Here is a 22,015-nt window from a genome sequence, read left to right as displayed (position 1 = left end):
TATCAAGTTTGAAATTAAAATCCATGCAATCTCTTTCTACTTTTATTGAGTAAGCTGCAAACAATAGAAAATTAAGTTATAGGAGTAAAAAAATTGAGAAAATGTCATTTATTTCCCTTTTTGGATTCATTATAAAGAAGAACTCCAACAACTGTTAAAGAGTAACCCAGCATCCCCATTAATGAAACTGGATTCTTGAATATAATAATCGACACCACCACTGCAACTGCACCTTTTGCATTTCCCAGTACCTGAAATATTTTTAAATTTGTGATTATATTTTGAATACGTGAATATTTACGGCATAGAGTTATCGAGAGTTTAGATGTAACGAATTAAAATAAAAGCGTTGGTGTAGTTTAGGATAGCTATTTTCTGAATGTATACAAATTAATCCATCCGTTCTTGGCTACTATTTAACACCTAAGCTGATTACTTGGTTAACGGAAGGACCAAATTGATATGATATAAGTATTTTAAGGATTCAATTAAGTTTAAAGACTAATTTAGAATCCAAGTTTTTGGGTTAATTCCGTTAAACATCTCCAAATTATGACTTAAATTTTAAATTGATCCTTAAATCTAAAATATTTTAATTGAGTACTTAATTTATCATTATCATTTCAATCAAGTTTTTTTGTCAATTTAGTCATTAGCTCAGACATTTAAGTGCTAACTTGGTATGTCTCTCGTCTCATTTAAACCGGTCTTTAACATCCAAATTAATGGCTAAACTAATGGAAAGATTCACTTGATACGATACTGACAAATTCTAAAGTTTGGAAACTAATTTAGAATGTAGATCAGAGATTGACAATAAAAATGTCCGGCACAATTAACCCGAAGTTTTTAAAAGATTACATACCTGGAGGGTCAAGGCACTGGTGTGTTTAGTGACCAAAAAATTGGTCAAGTTGACAAAATAAGCAAGAGAAGAATTGAAAAGCAGATAATACACAACTATTGTATCTTTTCTTGCAATAGCTATGGTTATGGCTATCACATTTCTCTCCATCAATAAAGTTGCAGGAAGCAATATCACCACTGCTATTGGTGCCATGTACATCAACAAATTCATGGAGTTTAGCTTTTCCCTACAACAATATAACATAAGTTAATTAGATGAATGTTGAGAGTAGATCCGAATCCGAATATCCAGATTAATGCAAATTTAATTGTAAAAGTATCATGTAGATTCATGTAATAGGAGTCTAATTGCATTTTGTTCCATTTATTCAAAAAATGAGTAAATTAATTTTTATACATTAGATCAAAGAGCGAATTAATCATTTTTGTTAATATTATCTATTTGTACTGTTAAAAACTGGCATGCCTGATGGAATAACTAGACAGTACCTTAAGATGACGTACAAAGATCAGGTTTAATTTGCCTATTTTTTGCCTATTTTTTGAATAGATGAAGCAAAATACAATTTGACTCCTATTATAAAGGCCTCATGGTACTTTTACCAAATTCGACATAATTCATTTTGACTAAAAGCGTCAACTCAAACCCTTCAACTCGTTCCCAAAAACCACCCTAACTAGATGCAATCTATACCCAAGATGATCCAAATTCGAAAAAATTTGAACTCAAAATGATTTAGACTTGAGTGTCAAGCTTGATGATAAACCCTTAAATGATTCAAACTGAAAAACTCTATTGACAAACTTGAATAACTTACCCTACTAGAAATGGTTCGAATGCTAAACCAGAGGCGTAGCTAGAGATGGGCAGGCAACAGCCTTACCCTCTAGTGGCATAATATTAATTTTAATCCCTTATAATAATAAAATATTCAATTTAAGCTCTTTTTAAACACAAATTTTACCTTTAGCTCCCAAACTTTTAAAATTTTATTTGGACTCCTTAATATCAAATTCCTGATTTTGCCCCTATGCTAAACAATCTAAATCGGAATGACTCAACCTAAAGTTAACATGAACTTAAATCACTCAAACCCAAAATGATCCGAAACAAAATTGATATATATATATATAAAAAGCTTACTCTTCTGATGACAGCAAAATAGCCTGAAGCACTGATTTAGAGGCTCTTGCAGCAGTAGCTGAAACACACATTAGAAATCCGAAAAGGTGGAAACTTGGTTCAGCCTACAACATACAAACACCTATATGTGAAAATGTGTTGAAAAAATTACCATTTACCAAAGATTCTGCTGCCAATTATACAAATTAGACCTGTCAAATTTTGATCTGAACCACCAACTCGAGTAATCAAACTCAAATTCGTTTCAATCTGATTTCAATATAAAACTCAACAATTTGAACCTAAAACGATCTAAACCTGAAACAAATTGAACTCGAGATAACTTAAACCAGAAACAACCTAAAGCTAGAGTGACTAAAAACCAAAAAGATATAAAATCATAATGACTGAATAGTAAAAGTCTGAACCTTAAATTTAAATAGCTTAAACCTAAAATGGTTCAAATCTGAGATTAATCATTCTGAAAATTATTTGAAACTCGAATTAATTTGATTCAAATTGACTTGATCCAAACTAACTCGTCGAGTCAAATTACATGTCTAAATCCCAATTTTCCTAACTTGACCCAAATCAGTCCAAATCCAAAATCGGTTGACCCAAAAACATTAAAACTCAAATTGACTCAATCTGGATGGAGTCAATCCAAAACTAATTACCTAATCTAAGGAATTACATGCTTAAAATCTCAATTATTCTAAAACACTAGTAAAACAAAATGATATAAAACCATAATGATCGAACTCAAAAACTCCAAACCTCAAACTTGAATGAACTCAACATAAAACAACTCAAATCCAAAATTGACCTAAATTCGAAATTGGTCAACCCGGAAACATTAAATATCAATTTGATTTGATTTGATACTTGATTTATTCAGAACTAGTAAAGTTAAGAAATTGTTACCCCACTAGCAATGATAACTCCAGCCACAACAGGTAACAATGTCAAGTACGTAACCCAACTCTCTATCTTCTTCATCATAACATAAGCGAAAACCGCCGTGAAAAACGGTGTGGTTGCGCCAATAGCCTGGTTAAACGACACCGGAAGGTACCGTAACGAGACATTTCCGAGGACGACCGAGAAACAAAAAACCGAACTCAACCCAAAAATCTTTATAAACTGTTTCTTAGAACCAATGGTTTGCATGGGAACCACTTTGAGCCATGCTATAGCTACGTAACTTAACAATGAAGAAGCAAGCATATGACACATGGTTAAGAAAATTGGGAATTTGAACCCACAGTAGGTAAGTAAGTATTTGTTTAAAAGCAAGACACCAATGTTGGAACCGTACCATGAGAACACGATCCAGATCGTGGTCCATGGAATCATGGTCTTCATAGCTATGGTTTCAAGGGTTTTGTCCCTTTTTTTGGTCGTTCTTTCAGAAAAAAAAAATGTTGGGAACTAATAAGGGGAGAGGTAACGTAAGGATTATAAGGAATTGTAGGATTGAAAGTGCCTGATGCGATGTGCATGGGAAAAAAAGGTTTTTTTCTGAGGGGAACGGGGTTTGGATTAGCAGATTTTAATGATCATTAAATGTTTGATTTTGGGGGTTGCTGTTGAATGATTATGAATATGGTGTCTTGTTTTTCAGCCGTCGCAAACGTGATTCAATGTTGGTCATGTATGTGTCAGGCAATTTTCAGTTTTAAAGACTTGTTTTTGGCTTTTTTAGCACTAATCCCATGCTGTCCCGGAAAGAGGTTTAGGCAAGACACATGATTTCATGAATTTTTTTTAATGGTTTCGATATTAAGATATATATTGTTTTGAGAGTTAAAATGTAATTTTTAAAGGATTAAATTAAAATTTTAATATTTTTAAGATAAAATTATAATTTTACCATATATTAATTTAAAATTTTATAAATATTTAGGGTCTAAAGAAACAATTTTTTTATTTTGAAAGGGCCAAGGTCCTTGCTAGCCTCTCCCTTCGCCCCTCTTTGTATCTTTTCTTGTTATTTATTTTGAGTAAATCTCTTGATTCTGGCACAAATTTAAAAATTTAATTAGATTAATCCAAATTAAAGTCTAAATTATCTACCTAAATTCAAAGTATGAACTCAAAACTACAAGAACAAATCTAAATCCAAACCTGGAAAAATTTATTGGCAAACTCAAATCAACTCATTCGAAATTATGGGGACTAGCCAATTGATTTGGCCAATTCGATTAAAAGATTTTAATTGATATAATCGAATTAACTTAATATAAATCGATTCAGCCATTTAAGTTAATTGAACCAAATTAGATTGAGTTTGGATTTGGATTAAAATTTTATATATTGTAAGTATTAAAGGTCAATTAAATTGAATGGTTTTAATTATAAATTTTCATAATTGATAACTAACCACCATAATCAACTAAACTAAACTAATTGTTTGAAAGCCATTTATTAAAGTTGGTTTGAATTAACTTTCGCTCACCTACCAAAATGACTCAACTCGAAACAACATCAATTCGAAATAATCAAGAGAGAGAAGTCACATATCAATGCAACACATTTTAGTAAAAGTATCACAGAAGTTATTGTACTATGAATCAAATTATATTTTTTCCCCTCTATTCAAAAAATGAGCAAATTTATCCCTATATATTATATTAAAGAGTAAATTAATCCTTGTGTTAAAAATTATTCCATAATTATCTAATTATTTCGTCAACCATGTTAATTTTAATAATAATAATGAATAAAATTTTCTCTTTAATCTATCGTTTAGGGGCTAATTTATCTTTTTTTTAGTAAAATACAATTCGATTCCTAATACAAAAGCCACCATATTACTTTTACCAACACATTCCTAAGCAACACAAAACTTCATAATAACAACATAAATAGTGTTAACCATGAAGCGTCGTGTGATGATTATTCACCTCATCCCTTGACCATGAGATTGGGTGTGCAATCTCAACCATGAGAATGAAGCATATTTCATGGCCAGCCGTTTACCTCTTTGGAGAGCACTCACAATAAGAAGATTAGTCACTACTACTGACGATGGATATCTTAATTTCGAAAAAAAAAAAAAAAACACAAATGGTGTCTACATTTTCTAGCTGTTTATGTAAATAATATAACTAAACAATTCATTTATTCTTCTATAATTTCGATATATGGCTCTGCTATGCATTACATACTGTGTTATTTATTCTATACGGCACAATCTGTTGCTAATTATATTCATACATGCATATGATCTATACTATTCCACTACAAAGGCACTCGAAGTACCCGTAAAATGTCGGATTGAACCAAAAAGTGATTTCGAAGCACCGAAATGTCTTATCCTATAAACCCCGGTGACTACTGATTCTGGTATCCTCCAGTCAATGGTTGCATAACTTTGAGGACTTAGTTTTGCAGGTCTTGACCACTTGAACTTTAAGCAAAAATCATCATCGTCAAATGCCGGGATCCATGTCTTTTGATCTTGGAGAATTTCGACCAATGCGAATGTGCCCTCAGTCATGAGGTCGTTCCTAGGACAAGCAGACCAGAAGGTGACTGAGACTGTATTGCCCCGTTTGAAAGTGGAATTAGCGATATCGTCTTTAACATCACCGAAATTCACACCAAGTGGGGTTGCATCAAGGACAACCGGTGTTAATAAGCTAATCTGCTTATCAAGAAGATCAGGTGGTTGCGGACCTGGTTCAACAGATCCACCACCGATAAGAGCTGCTGCAAGTTTCTTGAACTCCTGTATGTACGCATTAAGCGTGTGTGGTCCATACAGAGTTGAGGCTCCCTAAAAATAAAAATTTCAATAAAAAAGCAAAAAAAAGAAACAAGATAAAAGTTGAATTGCATTTTGTCCCCTTTATTTAAAATTGAGAAAATTAGTCCCTGTACGTTAGATCAAAAAGCAAATTAAACATTTTATTAAAAATTGGTCCTTGTACATCAACATAAGGTACACATGGCATGCTACGAGTCACTATCTAGTTATTCTGTCAACCATACCGGTTTTTAACAATATAAATGGATGGAATTTTTAACAAGAAGAACCAATTTGCTCTTTAATCTAATATGCAGGGACTAATTTGTCTATTTTATGAGTATAGGGGCAAAATGCAATCTGACTCCTAGTACAAAGACTTCCATAGTACCTTTATTGCAAAAAAAACAAGTGTTACGAAGGACTGTCGTGAATGGAAAGATCGATAATGAGGAATGGGATAACACGAACCTCGTATCTCTGCACTTTGTACTCCTCAAAAGTGGTAACATATTGTGAATAAGTATTTGTCAACCCTGCAATGACAATATGGACATTGCTGTCGAATTGCTTATTGTGTCCGGAAGTAAGCACCGTCTTAACAGCGTCTCGGAGCCGCCTGCCGGCCATGGTTGTGAATTCTGCAAGAAATTATAACATTAAGAACATAGTTCAACATGCATCAAGACTTGAGCCATCATTAAAAAATCGAGAAGTTTTCAGAAATATAATTAAAAAATTGCTTCTACCTGCAGGTACGCTGAGAATGACAAGTTGCCCTATCCGCACAATTTGGACCGGAAGTATCGAAGGCTGGCATGAAATATTTAATATCAGGACAAAATTAAAATATTCACAAATTCTTGTCCCTAGGATTTAAACTATTCGCATAGTTCATCTAACTATACTTCAATATCTTGCAGTTCAAGTAATGTAGAGCGCTCGGTATGAAAACAGCATACATAAATTCATTCAATGGTGTAACCATTTTCACCGCATATATTAACTAAGCTCAAACTAAACACGTACCGCCCAGTCATATGGTAGTTTCATTTCACCGGTATCAAGCAAAATAGGCTTAGGTTTCTGACAATCGATCTGTTCCTGACCCGGCGGCTTTAGTAAGTTCCTCACTAATTTCCAAAAGGCATTCCCCTGAAACAGAACATAGTAATAGAATCATCTGACAAACATGGCACTACAAAACACGTGTTAAAGTCCGCAGCATCGGCTTTAGTTCTCTTACCTGATCATCTCCTTGTCTGAAATCGAAAGCTCCGGGACCATCAGTTGTACCTGCAGCAAAACCAAATCCCATAGCAGCAGGGCATGTTTTGACCACCTCATTACCTCCTCCCGCTTTAGGAACTGAAACCTGAAGATTCGAGAAATCTATATAGGCATGTTGATACCCGACTTTTCCTTTCAACTCTTCGGTTGCCTTGTCAAAAAGTTCGACCGCTTTCTTGAATTGCTTTTTTCCAATAATCTCGGTACTCTTAAATTCATCAGGGTAGCTGCCAATACATGTTAACATTGTTCCATCAGTATCCTATATCTCTAAACGAACTAAGAATACAAATGTAACACATAAACAACATACCCTGGGCCCCTGCCATAACACAGTTCATTCTTCCCATTGCAGGTACTATGATTGAAATCACACGGCAGACCAGTGTCGATGCAAAATGCACCGAGTGTGTTCGGGCTGACATCACCGCAATTTGTTTGACAGAATGCTGATACAAACTGAGGTTTATCTGCCTGCCTTAAGGAATTCCGGACCCTTCTTGCAACACTCAAAAGTCTAGTAACGGGTCGTCCTTGAGAAGATTTAAATGAAGCGGCAAGTTCCATCAGCTCCTTACCTGTTTGAATCAAACACAGCATGTGCTGTATGTACTTTAGCCCTGAACATCATTTATGTGTAACAATAATTCTCAGTATAGCTTAAAGGCAAGATTCACTTACGTTTTTCGTGAAAATTAGGGATGATGCTCGAAACTCTTCGAGGGATTCTCCCACTTACAGACCTGTTGAAAGACAGGCTATCATAATCTGCTGTAAAACTAGTCTGTTTGAACCAATCTTCCATAAATCGAGCAGCAGCACCTTTATTATCACCGCTAATCAACGAATTCGTACGGCTCATAGAAGTTCCATGGGTAGCAAACCAGTTAAAACTACCTATAGGGCCCCATTCTTCATCAACAAACTTAATCAATGTCATATCTTTATCCACATTATACTTATATTTACTCCGTTCATTAGCCGGATTATTCAAATAAGCGCTCGGACTACGATTTATACTGGCATCCAAGAGTTCCCCTGTATCGCACCATTTTATAAATTTCAGTCACTTTTTCAAGATATATCATTAAGCCATAGGTAAACAAAATATTAACCTTTATTTATCAAAATCGAACCAGGACGGAGATTTTCATGAGCTTGTATAATACTTTTCTCAATACCATCAACGATAACATCAAACGATTGTCTTACAAATCCAAGAGACGTTACAATATACACAACGTATTGAAGGTATCCACCAGGACCAGCATGAGTATGAATGCCACTAATGGCAACATTCTTTTCTGTATAAACCTCGCCGTACCTAAACAAAAGCAAAAGCTCGTTTATCGGAAAATACGCTTAACAACCTACTAAATCCTAAAGTTTGTGAGGCCATACAAGCATATACCTTGCTTTTAATCTCTCAAGTACTTTGATTGTAACAATCTGTGAAGCCATACAAGCATCAAGATTCACAAATACAACACGATTCCCTTCCGGTTCGGCAACGATAAAGGTCCGAGCACGTAATCTAAAGTGAATACCGGAAGCAATTTGTTCCATATTTGCATAACCCATCATATTAACATCAGCAGCAGGTCCAGTTATGTCATAGCTTCCAAGGCCAATCAAATAATTGGAAGCTGATAAAGACCCTTCAATTTGCAGTAACAAAAACAAGAACCGAAGAATTCTAACTGGTCTCTCCATAAAACAACAATCTTTACAAACCATCTTCATAGCTTTAGCTTTATTTCATTCCTCACTAAAACATTAAAACAAACAAGTAAGCTACGTATTTCAGATTCACACAGTAATGGGTCTAACTTAGATCATACCATAGTTGAAAATAATCAAAATTTGGAAAAGAAAACTAAAGAAATAAGCAAATAGAATAATGGGTATGTACCTGTAGGGAAGAAGCAAGTTATCTTCTTTGGGTGTGAGCTCAAGTAAAGCTGGATAATTGGGTAGTTGACAAACACTGCTGAAAGGAGACAAAATAGTGTATTATTATATGAATAAACTGAATAAAGTGGTGAAATGTGTCTAAACACTCACTTCAAGGGTGATCGGGGGCAAAGTGTTTATGGATTGGTGCGCCACTACCAAAGGGATGGGAGAATGGCGGAGTGATACTGGTTTGGTTGAGGTTGGTAGTGACCATAATTGGTTCGATTTTTCAATTTTTATATATTAATTTTTATCCATAAGTAGTTTTTTGAAAAAGATTTTTTATTTAGGATTTTTTATTATTTTAAATATAAAATATTTGTTTTTATATTATAAAAATTAAAATTAATTATAAATTAAATTAAAGGCCCTTGAAATATTTTTTTTTCTCATTTTAGTCCAATTTCTGAAGTCTGTTTAAAAAAAATTCAACCAATTAAGTCATGCCACATTTCATTAACTTTTCACATAAAATAAATTTAAAAGAAAAATATCATTTCCTCTCTAAACTCGTCCCTCACCACTACAGTTCATCACCAAGCTTCGCAACCCCCAACGCCCCCACAGTAGCAGCTTTGCACTAGTTTAATCTAGCATGACCAGCCACACCGCACAATTACAATTGAAAAACATGATGGTTGGTTCTTATATCAATTGATATGAATTTTTGGAGAACCCCACCTCAAAAATTAGCTATTGAAGTTGGTCCAAATACTATTTTTTCAATGTCGGTTTAAATAAAATTGGACTAAAAACTATAATATTTAAATATTTTAAATACCTAATTGAGACAAAAATAAATTTAAATATTAAAATAAAATAAAATCATGAATTAAGCCTAAAAATTAAATCTATTAACTTAATTTTACGTAATTATAATTTTTAACTTATATTTTATAAATCGTTTAAATATCTCGATTTTCAGATTATTATTCCTAAAGTTGGGTGAAGTGTAATAAATGGGTGTAGGTAATTGTCGGTGGGTGTAAATTGCAGTGGATCCCTAATCACTAAAATGGCAATGCAACTGTAAGGCTTTTCCAAATACCAACCACCTCATCCTCCATTTTTATTATTCACAACGTGGTCATGATGGAATAATGTGACGTGGTTATGATCTTATCCGGTGGTGGAGCGTAATGGAGATTCAAGAGGTTATGGTTCTCGATGGTAAATTTTTAATTTAGATCCTTTGTAATTTATAAAATTTTAAATAAGTAATAATAAAATTATATTTTAACCCTAAAAATAATAAAAATATGATTTGATCTTTTAAAATTATAAAAATATAAACTATTATAATGGTGAAATTGTATTTTTATTATTGTAAAACTATATAATTTAATTTCAGTCCCTCAAAAAAAATTTCAAACTTACCACTGATTTTATACTTGCTGAAGGAAACATGTATTCAAATCTTTCTCCTATTCGATTTGATTATAAAAAATATAATTCGAATTTGAAAAATTTCCGAATAAAAAATAATTTAGTGCGCAATTATGCAAATCCAAAATAACTTAGAATAATCTTATTTGATTATAAAAAGACTAGGGGTGAAATTAGAATTGTTGATAGAGGAGGTCGGGATATTTGTATAAAATATATTTTAAACTCGGGTCTTGATTATCAGAATTTAGAGAAAGCAAAATAAGTTAATGATGAAATTGTATTATGTATTATAATTATTTAACTTTATGTTTTTTACTTAATTAATATTTAAATAGCTGATTGAGTCTTAACTCGATTGTTACCAATGTAGGAAGATGTGGGTTCGAGTGCGCTGAAACGCATTATCCTCCTATTTATAGGTTGGGAAGAGTTATTGGTAATTTTAGTCATTGTGTCACGAAGAACAAATATTATTATAACCTAAATGAGATTGTTCAAAAATATATATTTGAATATGATTTAAGTATATTTTTAAACTTTATTTTTTACCAAAGTATAGTTTACTAAATTAAACTAAAATTATAAATTCTATAAAAGAAATCAAATTAAAAGACTTTGAAAAATTCTGGGGCAAAACACAAATTTGTCCTTTTTAAACACTAATTATAATATCAAAATAAAACATTTGAAAAAGACAACAATATGACTTAACCTAAAAAATACAAAATTAGAATCACCTTAAGCTAAAATAACCTGAACTCGAAATAGCTGAACCCAAAATGGCTCGAACAAGTAACTTGAAAATGACCTGAAATTACATGAACTCGAGATGCACCGACTTGATTAACTAACAAAACTAATTATATGAATCTAAAACAGTCAGAATTCAAAAAAGACTTAAATTGGTACTCAAAATGATCCAAATTAATGCATTAATTTGAAATAATCCAAAAATTTTAAATTAGTCTGACTTAAATTTGACTCTATCTAAAACCAACATCAACTGTATAATTGCTAGGACCACAAACTTGAAGTCGAATAACATGGTTTCATTAAAATGGTGATAGAGAGACAATGAATAGTATTCAATCAAACTCAAATCGAGCTCCCAATAATAAGTTTTGAAATGAATCTCTAAAGTTATGTCCCTTTCTCCTTCAAATTTACCTATTACTAAACCAACGTGAATATGATCTCCAGCAGACATAGTAAAGCTTTAGCTAGTGCACGAAAGTGCATACCATGATTCTTTTATCTACCAATAACTGCGTGCATTGCGCAATGGATGGGTTTTGAATGATTTTAACAGACAAGTTTGGTCAATGGAACATTCCATTATTGCTAACTCCATAAACTTTACAACAATGGGAGCATACTCGGAGACAGACAAGTTGCCTCATTTTATGAAACTAGCTGCTGTTGGTACATTGAGAAATGGTGAGGTGATAATGCTGAAGCATAAGAAGAAAACAGTTACGTGATAATGCTGAAGCATAAGAAGAAAACAGTTACACGGGTCATCCTGATTTCATATATTTGTATGACTTGAAGAGCAATGAGATGAAGAAATTCAAGATGAAGATGAAAGATAGGCAAAAGTTCATATCCCATAGAAGCAGTCTGGTTATTCGGAGAACTTAGATGGATTTATCTGCAAAACTGAGCAATATTTTGTTCTAGAGTTTCAAATTTCATGAGAAAAGACTGTTTTGGGGTTATTTTAACGTCATATTCTTTGATGGGGAATTGTAATTTCTCTTGCATTGCATCAACAAGATGACAGCTTTCCAAACTACTGGGAAAATTTCATTTTTTTTGGTTTTAATAATGAAAAGAACTACAAAAATTTGCTTCAAAATTAGCATTTAATTGATTTTGGACTGAAGAAAATTGACCATTAAGATTGAGCTGTGATTATTATAATCTCTACTGTTATTAGACTTGTTCAATGATTAAATTCTCTTTTAGAAGATACAAAGGTATTAGCTTTCTTGTTGTGATCATGAATCTATTTAGGTTCTTCCAATATCAGATATGATTTTGTTATTTGTCTGTGATTACATGAATGGATACCATTTAGTATAACATTACCTTATTTTACACTCCTCATCTGATGTCAAAAATGTTACTTTCTGGTTAATTCGAGAATCTTGGAGAAACCAACAGCATTGGCATAATAACATGTCTGTTTATGGATTCCATAACATCAGATGCCAAACCTTTATTGCAGGGGCTTAGTATTTAAATTTTATCAAGTCAGGTTACTCTCCTTTAGCCATTTGTCTGTGTAATTAGTTCCATATTCATGCACATAATTAGTTCCATAGTCATGCACATACATCGTTACTGCCTCTTAATTGACCTTCGACTTAATAAATTCTCACTTGTTATGCATGGGGAACATCAAAGGTTTTGTTGAAGCAGTAACGGCCCTTACTGTCTCACACAATAAATAGACAGGTTTTAGGTTCATTTCTGTTATGCTCCAAACGTCATCCATTGAATTTGTTTTTGTTTTGTTTTCCATTATATATCCATGGCTTCTGAAGATCCCACCAAGGTTTCAATCAAGCTTTTGATAGACCAAGAAAGCAACAAGGTAATTGTTGCTGAAGCTGGTAGTGACATTGTTGATATTTTTCGAAGCCTGCTTAAGTTTCCTCTCGGAAACATTGCACGACTTATCGGCAAACATCAATGTTTACAGCGAGCTGGTTGTTTGAATAACCTATATAACAGCGTAGAAAACCTTAGCCTAACCAGCTTTCGTACTGATGCATGCAAGTCTATGCTGCTTAATCCTAGAAGCATTTATGAAGACGAGTACTCGAAGAAATTGAAGCTTTACATGGATGTTAGTGAGCCTACAGGGTATTTCCTATGTAGAACTTATCTTTGTATAAAAACTGGTCGTTGGTTTAGTCATTATAAAACTTCAAGATGCAGTTGCGGAGAATTGATGGATAATCCGACTGATTTAAAAGTGGGAACAGTTGCAAATAAAGATGAAAGTGAGGGAGAATCAATGTTTTTCATAACTGATGATTTAACAGTAATGCACGGTTTGCCAGGTGATCTTATGAACATCCTTCTCAATTTAGGTATCAATAATGTTTGTCAGATTGAAGAAAAAGTAGTGGACATCAGTTCAAATGAGGTAATATATATCCTTGAACCAAATTCTATATATTTCCTTTGCTTGATTATTTCAGATTTTAGTTTGATAGTAATGTCCCTTTGATACTTTATGTCAGATGTTAAATCTTTTGAGCCATTCATTGTTCTCAAAGACTACTCTTACTGATGTTTTTCTTTGAAAACAAAGTACAATGTTCGTTGAACAGTCCATGCTCGTTGCTCCAAATGTGAAGGTGACAACTGAAAAAGATAGCAAAACAAGAGTGAAGATAATGCTGAGGAAATCAGATAGGAAGATATTATATGGTGAAGCAAGTGAAGATTTTGTTGATCTTCTATTTAGCTTCCTCACAATCCCTTTGGAATTTGCGTTGGAACTCTTAGGAGGTAAGGGTAATCTCACAATGGGATCCATCTCTAACTTGTTTAAAGATTTAGACACAATATTCTCCATAACCAAGCAGAATAGTTACCTGAATGGTATTCTTCCCCCGTTTTATAGTTGCCCAATTGAGCTTCCAAGTATCTGTTCTCAGCATCCTACAAAAATTTTGCATAGCTCATACGGTTATTTAAAGCAATTGGACCCAAAATCTCCGATCCCGAATGCAACAAACAGTAGGGGCTATTTTAAGAAAAAATCACTGTTTGTGATCACAGACGATCTTGTAGTTAAATCACTATCCTCGGTTTCCAGTTTTTCGTTACTAAAGGAAACAGGGACCCCTCTTTGTGATGTTGAACAAGTAGTCATTAGCATTGGAGAGGTTGAAGTAAGTCATATCTTTTCTACTTTTGATCAATTGAATATACTCAAATTTCATTTTTTTCAGTAATCTTAAAAATTTTGGTGCAGGCGCTTGCTCTATTGAGGGCTTGTTTATGTTCTTCTTCAGCTTTATCAGCTCTACTGAACCTTTATGTCAAGCAGCCAAAGCAAGAGCCACAGTAGCAATGTTTCTTTAGCAACATATTTCAATTCCTTGTCTCAATCTTTGTGTTTTGCCTTATCGTCTTTGTATAAAAAAAAACTATCAATGAAATGGCTTTAGGAGAGAACATTGTGTTATTCAAGTATGATACCATAACAACAATGGAGGATAAGGTTTTTGGTAATGGCTTGTTGTTCCAATTTCATTCATGGGACCCATTGCGCATTGTACCACCATGAAAAGGACACATTTATTTCCATGTTTTCACCCTTAACCAAAATATCAACACCAAGAATTCTTCCATATCTTTGGCAACAATTAGATCATATTTGGGATTTAAAACTTGCAATTCCTACCTAGCATTTGCAACACACAAAAGAAGAGCATTATGTGCAATGTGTTTAAGAAATTTCAAGACAATGGTGTAAAGTAGAAACTTACAGTTTCATTATAATATGTAGGTAATCTTTCACTTTGACACTACATCTATTTGTGATACTGACAGTTGATCTGCAAGTTTTAATAACATAATATATGTAGTCTAGACTACTTAGGAAAAATCTTAAATATCCAACATTTGTTTAATATTCCTTGGCATTAAATGTGAGGTATTTAGTATTGTATTTATTGATTCACATAAATACTGGAGATAGGGAGACAAGGAGTTGCAATATGTTGGGAGATATGAATTAAACATTGTTTAAAACTACTGTTGAGTTTTAACTGAGAATTTCACAAATTCAAGTTGAAATGTTGGGGTTTTGACAGCAGCAAAGGAAGAAAACAGAGAACACAGAACAATGGAGCAAGATGCATGAAATATTTTTACTTGCTCACAAATGTGCAGCAAGGGAGCTTATGGCTGATAGCTCATTTTGCTCACTCATTCAATAAGAAAACAATACATTTACAGTCAAATACATCACCAAATACTACCTACTACCACTAATCATACTTTGAAACAAGTAAAACTTAACTTGCACACAAGCTGATTATGTCAATCAACACCTAAAAACATCAAAACAATACCAACTTAGTTCATTTTCAACTAAGTAACTTAACAAATTAACTAAACAACCTTACTGTTACAGCAAGCATGCGTGCTGCAGCATGTTTACAAGCTGCATGCACTTAACCAAAAATATAACAGCAGCATGGTTGGCCATTTTCAACATGAAAGTATATTAAAACATCGGCTGCAGCAATTTCAAATCCTTACGCTTGCTTGCCACCATTTTCAGTTGTCTCCTCCATATTTGGAGCTACGAGCATGAACTGTTGAACGAACATCATTCTTTGTCTCAGAAAATCATCAGTTAGAGTAGTCTTTGTGATCAATGAATGGCTCAAAAGATTAGGCATCTGATATAAGCAAGCAAAGGGACACATTACCATCATAACCATACTATAAATCATATTCAAAGGAAGAATATGGAAGTGTTGTTGCAAAATGACCGTTCATGTAGCATTTCGCGAATCCTTCAAGATTGGTGAAGTCGTCTTATGATTGGCGGATTCAACAATATTGGCGAGCTCATTACTTTGGGGAAGTAAAAATGCGAACTGGGGTCGCGGTAAAGTTGCGAGCTGCTTGAAGAAGAATCATGTAGATGCGAAGCAACTGAATCTGACGAGTTTACGTTCAAATTTTGTTTACAGAATTTATATTCCATTTCTTAGAAGCTTTAGAATTTATTAGCACAATATATTTGTTATTAGTACAATATAGAAGCAGTCTGGTTAGTTGGAGAACTTAAATGATTTTTCTGCAAAACTGAGCAATATTTTTCTCTAGAGATTCAAATTTTATGACAAAAAGACTGTTTTTGGTTATTTTAGAGATATTTGATGAAAATAACCCCAAAAAATTTATTATTTATGTAAATGGCCCTAATTCAAAAACAATCACTTAAATAACTTGAAATGAACCATACTTTAAGGGTTTTGGACACCCATGACTGACATCTATGTCCTCAATCTTCAAAAAATAACCTGATGATTAAAAAGTAAATAAATTTTATGGTGCAAGCCATTACATGGCCAACATATATATATATATTTCAGTATCTAATTTTTTTTTTTTTGAGTTTTGGCTTTGTGGTGGCTGACACCACTTTGTGTTTCAAAGCATTTGGGCTATATCATGTTGTAATATACAATATGGTGTTTGTGTAATAGGCATAGGATTGATTAAAAAAAATTAGCTCAAATGTTTTAAATCAAAAAGTGGTGTCGGTCACCATAAAGCCAAAACTCAAAATTCTTTTAGATAATGGAAAAAAATATATGGGTGTTGGCCATGCTATGACCTACCCCAAAAAAATTATTTTTTTAAACACTTTTCCAATCATCAGGTAATTTTTTGGGGATTGAGGACATGAGTGCTGGTCATGGGGTGTCCAAAACCCCTCAATAGTCAACACGGTTCATTTCAGATGATTTAGGTGATTTTTTTAATTAAGGTCATTTAGTAAATAATAAATTTTTTTGAGTTATTTTGATAAAATAGCCTTATTTTAGCTTAGGAAATTTGGTTCAATATGCTTATTATTATAATTTGATCATATGATATACTAAAATGATTTGAGTTCTTTATAAAGATTGAATGCTGTCATATTCTTTGATGAGGAATGGTAATTTCTCTTGCATTGCATCAACAAGATGACAGCTTTCCAAACTACTGTGAAATTTTCATCTTTTTTTGGTTTTAATAATGAAAATAATTAAAAAAAATTTGCTTCAAAATTAGCATTGAAGTGATTTTGGATTGAGGAAAATTGACCATTAAGATTGAGCTATGATTATTGTCATCTCTACTGTTATTAGACTTGTTCAGTGATTAAATTCTCTTTTAGAAGATACAAAGGTATTATCTGTCTTGTTGTGATCATGAATCTATTTAAGTTCTTACATTATAAGATATGGTTTTGTTATTTGTCTGTGATTACATGAATAAGTACCATTTAGTATAACACTACCTTATTTTACACTCCTCATTTTATGCCAAAAATGTTACTTTCTGGTTAATTTGAGAATCTTGGAGAAACCAACAGCATTGACATAAATTACATGTTCTGTTTATGGAATCCATAACATCAGATGCCAAACCTTTATTGCAGGGGCTTAGTATTTACATATTATCTAGTCAGATTAAATTAGTCCATATTCATGCACATACATCTTTACTTCCTCTTAATTGAACTTAGACTTAATAAAGTCTCACTTGTTATGCATGGGGAACATCAAAGGTTTTGTTGAAGCAGTAATGGCCCTCTTATGGTCTCACACAATAAATAGACTGGTTTTAGGTTCATTTCATCTGTGCTCCAAACTTTATCCATCTGAATTTGCTTTTGCTTTTGTTTTGTTTTCAATTAGATGTCCATGGCTTCTGAAGATTCCACCACGGTTTCAATCAAGCTTTTCATTGACCAAGAAAGCAACAAGGTAATTGTTGCTGAAGCTGGTAGTGACATTGTTGATATTCTTCGTCGCCTGCTTAAGTTTCCTCTTGGAAACATTGCACGACTTATCAGCAAACATCAAAGTGTACAGCGAGCTGTTTGTTTGAATAACCTATATGACAGTGTAGAAAACCTTAGCCCAACCATCTTTCGTACCGATGCATGTAAGTCTATGCTGCTTAATCCGAGAAGCATTCATGAAGACCAGTACTCGAAGAAATTGAAGCTTAACATGGATGTTAGTGAGCCTACAAAGTACTTCCGATGCTCAAATGTTTGTTGTCCAGAAAAATTGTTTAGTCATTATAAAACTTCAAGATGCCGTTGCGGAAATATGTTGAATTTTCCGATTCCTATAGGTAATGCAGTAATAGATGAAAGTGAGGGAGAACCAATGTTGTTCTTCATAACTGATGATTTAAGAGTAATGCAGGCTTTTCCAGGTAATCTTATTAATTTTCTTCTCAATTTGGGTATCTATGATGTTTGTCAGATTGAAGAAAAAGTTGTGGACATCAGTTCAAAAGAGGTAATATATATCCTTAAACTAAATTCTGCATATTTCCTTTGCTTGATTATTTCAGATTTTAGTTTGATAGTAATGTCCCTTTGGTCGTTTATATCAGATTAATCTTTTAAGCCATTCATTGATCTCAAAGACTACCCTCACTGATGTTTTTCTGAGAAAACAAACAACAATGTTCGTTGAACAGTCCATGCTCGTAGCTCCAAATATGAAAGAGACAACTGAAAAAAATAGCAAAACAAGAGTGAAGATAACGCTGAGGAAATCAGATAGGAAGATATTATATGGTGAAGCAAATGAAGATTTTGTTGATCTTCTATTTAGCTTCCTCACAATCCCTTTGGAATGTGCATTGGAACTCTTAGGAGATAAGGGTAATCTAACAGTGGGATCCATCTATAACTTGTCTAAAAATTTAGACACCACATTCTCCATAACCAAGCAGAATAGTTACCTGAATGGTATTCTTCCCCCGTTTTATAGTTGCCCAATTGAGCTTCCAAGTATCTGTTCTCAGCAGTCTACTACTTTTCATCATCACTGCTACGGCATTTTAAAGCAGCTGGACCCAAAATCTCCGAACCCCAACTCATCAAACAGTAGGGGCTATATTAAGAAAAAATCACAGTTTGTGATCACAGATGATCTTGTAGTTACATCACTACTCTCCGTTTCCACTTTTTCGTTTCTAAAGGAAACAGGGGTCCCTCTTTATGATGTTGAACAGAAAGTAATTAGCATTGGAGAGGTTGAAGTAAGTCATCTTTTCGAGTTTTGATCAATTGAATATACTAATTCTCATATTTTTTAAGTTTGATCATTATCTTAAATATTTTGGTGCAGGCGCTTGCTCTACTGAGGGCTTGTTTGTGTTCTTCTCCAGCTTTATCAGCTTTGCTGAACCTTTATGTCAAGCAGCCAAAGCAAGAGCCATAATAGCAATTTTTCTTTAACATCTGCAACATATTTTAACTCCTTGTCTCAGTCTGTGTTTTTCCTTATCATCTGGGTATGAAAAAACAACCATCAATGAAATGGCTTAAGTTTTTTTTAATCGGTGAGAACACTGTGTTATTCAAGTATGATGCCAAAACAGCAATGCGGGATAAGTCGTTTGGAAAAGGCTTGTTGCTCCAATTTCAGGAATGGGGAGCCATTGCGCATTGTACCACCATGAAAAGGACACATGCATTTACATGTTTTCACTGGCAACAATTAGATCATATTTCAAAATGGTTTGCATTCTTACTTTTAAGAACCAAAAATATACTTATATTTTATCAATAACAAAGATTCCGGATTTAGAATTAAACAATATCGATTCTTTTACAAAAATCATCATAGATATAAAAAAATAGCTATGAATTGCGATGCAGTCTTAACTTGCACGACTCATCCTACCAACTTGCAATTCCCTACCTAGCATCTGAAACATACAAAAGAAGAGTATTATGTGCTATGTGTTTTAAGAATTTATTTACAGGCTCTTGCTAAACTCAAACTAATTGCCTTTCTGTTTGAATAACCATGTTGACACTGACAGACATCCATTGGCATCAGCAGCGGTCTTGTTGTGAACCTGCATCTATTTGTGACACAGACAGGGTTGTCCATCAAGTTTTTATAACATGATATATGTAATCTAGTACAAACTGCCAGACTATTCTTAGAGTACCTAGTAAAAATCTTAAATATCCAACATTTGTTTAATATTCCCTGGCATTAAATGTGAGGTATTTAGTATTGTATGTATTGATCCACATAAATACTGGAGATAGAGAGACAAGGAGTCGCAATATGTTGGAGATGTTGATTAAATATTGTTTAAAACTACTGTTGAGTTTTAACTGAGAATATCACAAAAAATTCAAGTTGAAAGTATATTAAAACATCGGCTGCAACAATTCCAAATATTTACTCTTGCTTTGCCACCATGTTCAGTTGTCTCCTTCATATTTGGAGCTACGAGCATGAACTGTTCAACGAACATCATTCTTTGTTGTCTCAGAAAAACATCAGTTAGAGTTGTCTTTGAGTTCGATGAATGGCTCAAAGATTAGGTATCTGATAAAAGCAAGCAAAGGGACACAATACTATGATAACCATATTTAAAGGAAGAATACGGAAGTAAGTTAAGTACACAGTACCTCTTTTGGACCAAGTTTTAGAACCTTAACAGCATTCTTATTAACATTCTTGACACCAAGCCTATGAAGGAATTGAATGAGATCACCTGTTAAACCTTTCATCACTCTTAACTCAGCAGTGATGAAGAACATTGAGTCTCCATTAATTTCAGGTTTACCGCATCTCCCATCAGTTTACCAGCTTCTGTTGTCAACTATACCACCCGATTTTCGACATTACCAGTTTTCGCATATGAAATACTCTGTAGGCACACTAAAATTCATGCTAAGTTTCTAGTCCTTCAACTCGTCTTCCACAAAACAGAAACCAAAACAAAATGAAAAGAACAGAAAATTCTTAAATCCAAAATCACATTATGCTAATTTTGAAGTAAAGTTTACATCTTTTATTACGGGCAATAGTTCATCTTTCAATTTATTTTCAATTTGAAGTTGTCAAATTCTCAGTTACTTTTAAGTAACGTTTGTAACATCTTCAACATATTGCAACTCCTTGTTTCTTCATTTTTAGTACCAAAAATTATGAATTACAGAACCGATGGTGACCACCTCGAAACTGCAGTCATCGGCAAAAATGTGGACCACTTTGTACACACCATGGTAAGAGAGTTAATACCGAATCATGAACTCCATCTGGTGTTAACATAGTCAGAGCCTGTCAATGTATTCTTAACACAGCATAGACGCTGCTATTTGTTTTTGGCTCAGCCTCAGAAAATTATATTATGATTATGGTTTCATTCTTGAATAACATGGATTCAAAGCACATAAAAGAACTGTATACTTACTGGTCTTTTCAATTTTCAAAGTATAACCAAGGTCCCTAACGTGAGCTATTTCATTCAAACTCTTTTGTACTAAGACAGTGAAGCAAAAACCAAGATAGAAAAACAAGGAGATGCAAAAAGTTTGAGATGAAAATGAAACATTGCTTAAAAGTAATATTTTAGTATTGAACTGAGATAATAAAGTACTAAACATCTTAGAATATTAGGCGACTACAACTACATATCCTTGATACCGACACTAATATAATATAGCTTTTGATATAATTGCTCTTGATTTGGCTGCTAGACATAAACTTTCATTAAATCTGACAAAGCTGAAGATGAACACAAACAAGCCTTCAATAAAGCAACCGCCTGCATAATAATATTACTGTTAGAATGTGGCCCTCCATGCAGCTCAAGCACCAGTCATCCGATCATGCAGAGCAGGCCAAGACCAGAAGCTGTCGAACCAAGTGCTGCAATCTGTTTTTGTTCATTTTGTTGTTTTAGTCAATGTAACTCTTTTTGGTTCATATTGAACTACATTAGGTAGAAGATTGATGTATCAATGAGCTGTTAATCAGCTTTTCTTTCATGTACAAGTTTAGTTTTGTAAGTTCCAATGTCTTAGTGGTAGTTGGTGTAGATTAGTTGACCACATG

At 33.4% G+C, this 22,015-nt stretch overlaps 4 protein-coding genes across 5 annotated transcripts; 2 read left to right on the top strand and 2 right to left on the bottom strand.

Moving 5' to 3' along the window:
• Positions 1 to 14: 14 nt before the first annotated feature.
• Positions 15 to 3,386, bottom strand: LOC108466816 (probable sugar phosphate/phosphate translocator At5g05820). Its single transcript, XM_017767175.2, has 4 exons — positions 2,915 to 3,386; positions 2,012 to 2,115; positions 866 to 1,094; positions 15 to 251 (listed from the first exon to the last, which is right to left on the bottom strand). Exons 1-4 carry the CDS (start codon positions 3,353 to 3,355, stop codon positions 105 to 107), a joined length of 921 nt encoding a protein of 306 aa, XP_017622664.1. The 5' UTR covers positions 3,356 to 3,386; the 3' UTR covers positions 15 to 104.
• Positions 3,387 to 5,082: 1,696 nt separating this feature from the next.
• Positions 5,083 to 9,239, bottom strand: LOC108467113 (neutral ceramidase 2). 2 transcript variants are annotated; one of them, XM_017767629.2, is made up of 11 exons: positions 9,096 to 9,239; positions 8,944 to 9,018; positions 8,443 to 8,799; positions 8,147 to 8,355; positions 7,713 to 8,069; positions 7,345 to 7,609; positions 6,988 to 7,258; positions 6,771 to 6,896; positions 6,491 to 6,554; positions 6,213 to 6,382; positions 5,083 to 5,771 (listed from the first exon to the last, which is right to left on the bottom strand). In XM_017767629.2, the coding sequence occupies exons 3-11, from the start codon at positions 8,772 to 8,774 to the stop codon at positions 5,226 to 5,228; spliced, it is 2,340 nt and encodes a 779-aa protein (XP_017623118.1). In that variant the 5' UTR covers positions 8,775 to 8,799; positions 8,944 to 9,018; positions 9,096 to 9,239; the 3' UTR covers positions 5,083 to 5,225. The 2 variants fall into 2 exon arrangements, with proteins under 2 accessions (XP_017623118.1, XP_017623117.1); XM_017767628.2 differs by having other exon boundaries at positions 8,944 to 9,021; positions 9,096 to 9,237.
• Positions 9,240 to 12,912: 3,673 nt separating this feature from the next.
• LOC108466333 (uncharacterized) lies at positions 12,913 to 14,090 on the top strand. The gene is made up of 3 exons (XM_053022870.1): positions 12,913 to 13,533; positions 13,721 to 13,901; positions 14,017 to 14,090. Exons 1-3 carry the CDS (start codon positions 12,913 to 12,915, stop codon positions 14,088 to 14,090), a joined length of 876 nt encoding a protein of 291 aa, XP_052878830.1.
• Positions 14,091 to 17,678: 3,588 nt separating this feature from the next.
• On the top strand, positions 17,679 to 19,372 carry LOC108466332 (uncharacterized). Its single transcript, XM_017766663.2, has 4 exons — positions 17,679 to 17,708; positions 17,825 to 18,439; positions 18,537 to 19,190; positions 19,280 to 19,372. The coding sequence occupies exons 1-4, from the start codon at positions 17,679 to 17,681 to the stop codon at positions 19,370 to 19,372; spliced, it is 1,392 nt and encodes a 463-aa protein (XP_017622152.2).
• The last annotated feature ends 2,643 nt before the right edge of the window (positions 19,373 to 22,015 follow it).

Source organism: Gossypium arboreum, chromosome 2 (genome assembly GCF_025698485.1).
Source record: "Gossypium arboreum isolate Shixiya-1 chromosome 2, ASM2569848v2, whole genome shotgun sequence".
NCBI lineage: Eukaryota > Viridiplantae > Streptophyta > Magnoliopsida > Malvales > Malvaceae > Gossypium > Gossypium arboreum.
Note: the sequence above shows the minus strand (reverse complement) of the source record. Positions and strands in the feature narration are given on the sequence as shown.

Bases quoted from the DNA above. Each gene is read 5' to 3' on its own strand.
- LOC108466333 (XM_053022870.1), top strand. From the start codon at position 12,913: ATGGCTTCTGAAGATCCCACCAAGGTTTCAATCAAGCTTTTGATAGAC. The intron at 13,534-13,720 runs GTAATATATATC...TTCGTTGAACAG, and splicing joins TGGACATCAGTTCAAATGAG to TCCATGCTCGTTGCTCCAAA. The intron at 13,902-14,016 runs GTAAGGGTAATC...CCCGTTTTATAG, and splicing joins TGCGTTGGAACTCTTAGGAG to TTGCCCAATTGAGCTTCCAA.
- LOC108466816 (XM_017767175.2), bottom strand. From the start codon at position 3,355: ATGAAGACCATGATTCCATGGACCACGATCTGGATCGTGTTCTCATGG. The intron at 1,095-2,011 runs GTAAGCTTTTTA...ATATTGTTGTAG, and splicing joins ATTTTGCTGTCATCAGAAGA to GGAAAAGCTAAACTCCATGA. The intron at 252-865 runs GTATGTAATCTT...AAAATATTTCAG, and splicing joins CCAGTGCCTTGACCCTCCAG to GTACTGGGAAATGCAAAAGG.
- LOC108467113 (XM_017767629.2), bottom strand. From the start codon at position 8,774: ATGAAGATGGTTTGTAAAGATTGTTGTTTTATGGAGAGACCAGTTAGA. The intron at 7,610-7,712 runs GTAAGTGAATCT...TGATTCAAACAG, and splicing joins CCCTAATTTTCACGAAAAAC to GTAAGGAGCTGATGGAACTT. The intron at 6,555-6,770 runs GTACGTGTTTAG...ATTTCATGCCAG, and splicing joins AACTACCATATGACTGGGCG to CCTTCGATACTTCCGGTCCA.
- LOC108466332 (XM_017766663.2), top strand. From the start codon at position 17,679: ATGGGGAACATCAAAGGTTTTGTTGAAGCA. The intron at 17,709-17,824 runs GTAATGGCCCTC...GTTTTCAATTAG, and splicing joins TCAAAGGTTTTGTTGAAGCA to ATGTCCATGGCTTCTGAAGA. The intron at 18,440-18,536 runs GTAATATATATC...CGTTTATATCAG, and splicing joins TGGACATCAGTTCAAAAGAG to ATTAATCTTTTAAGCCATTC.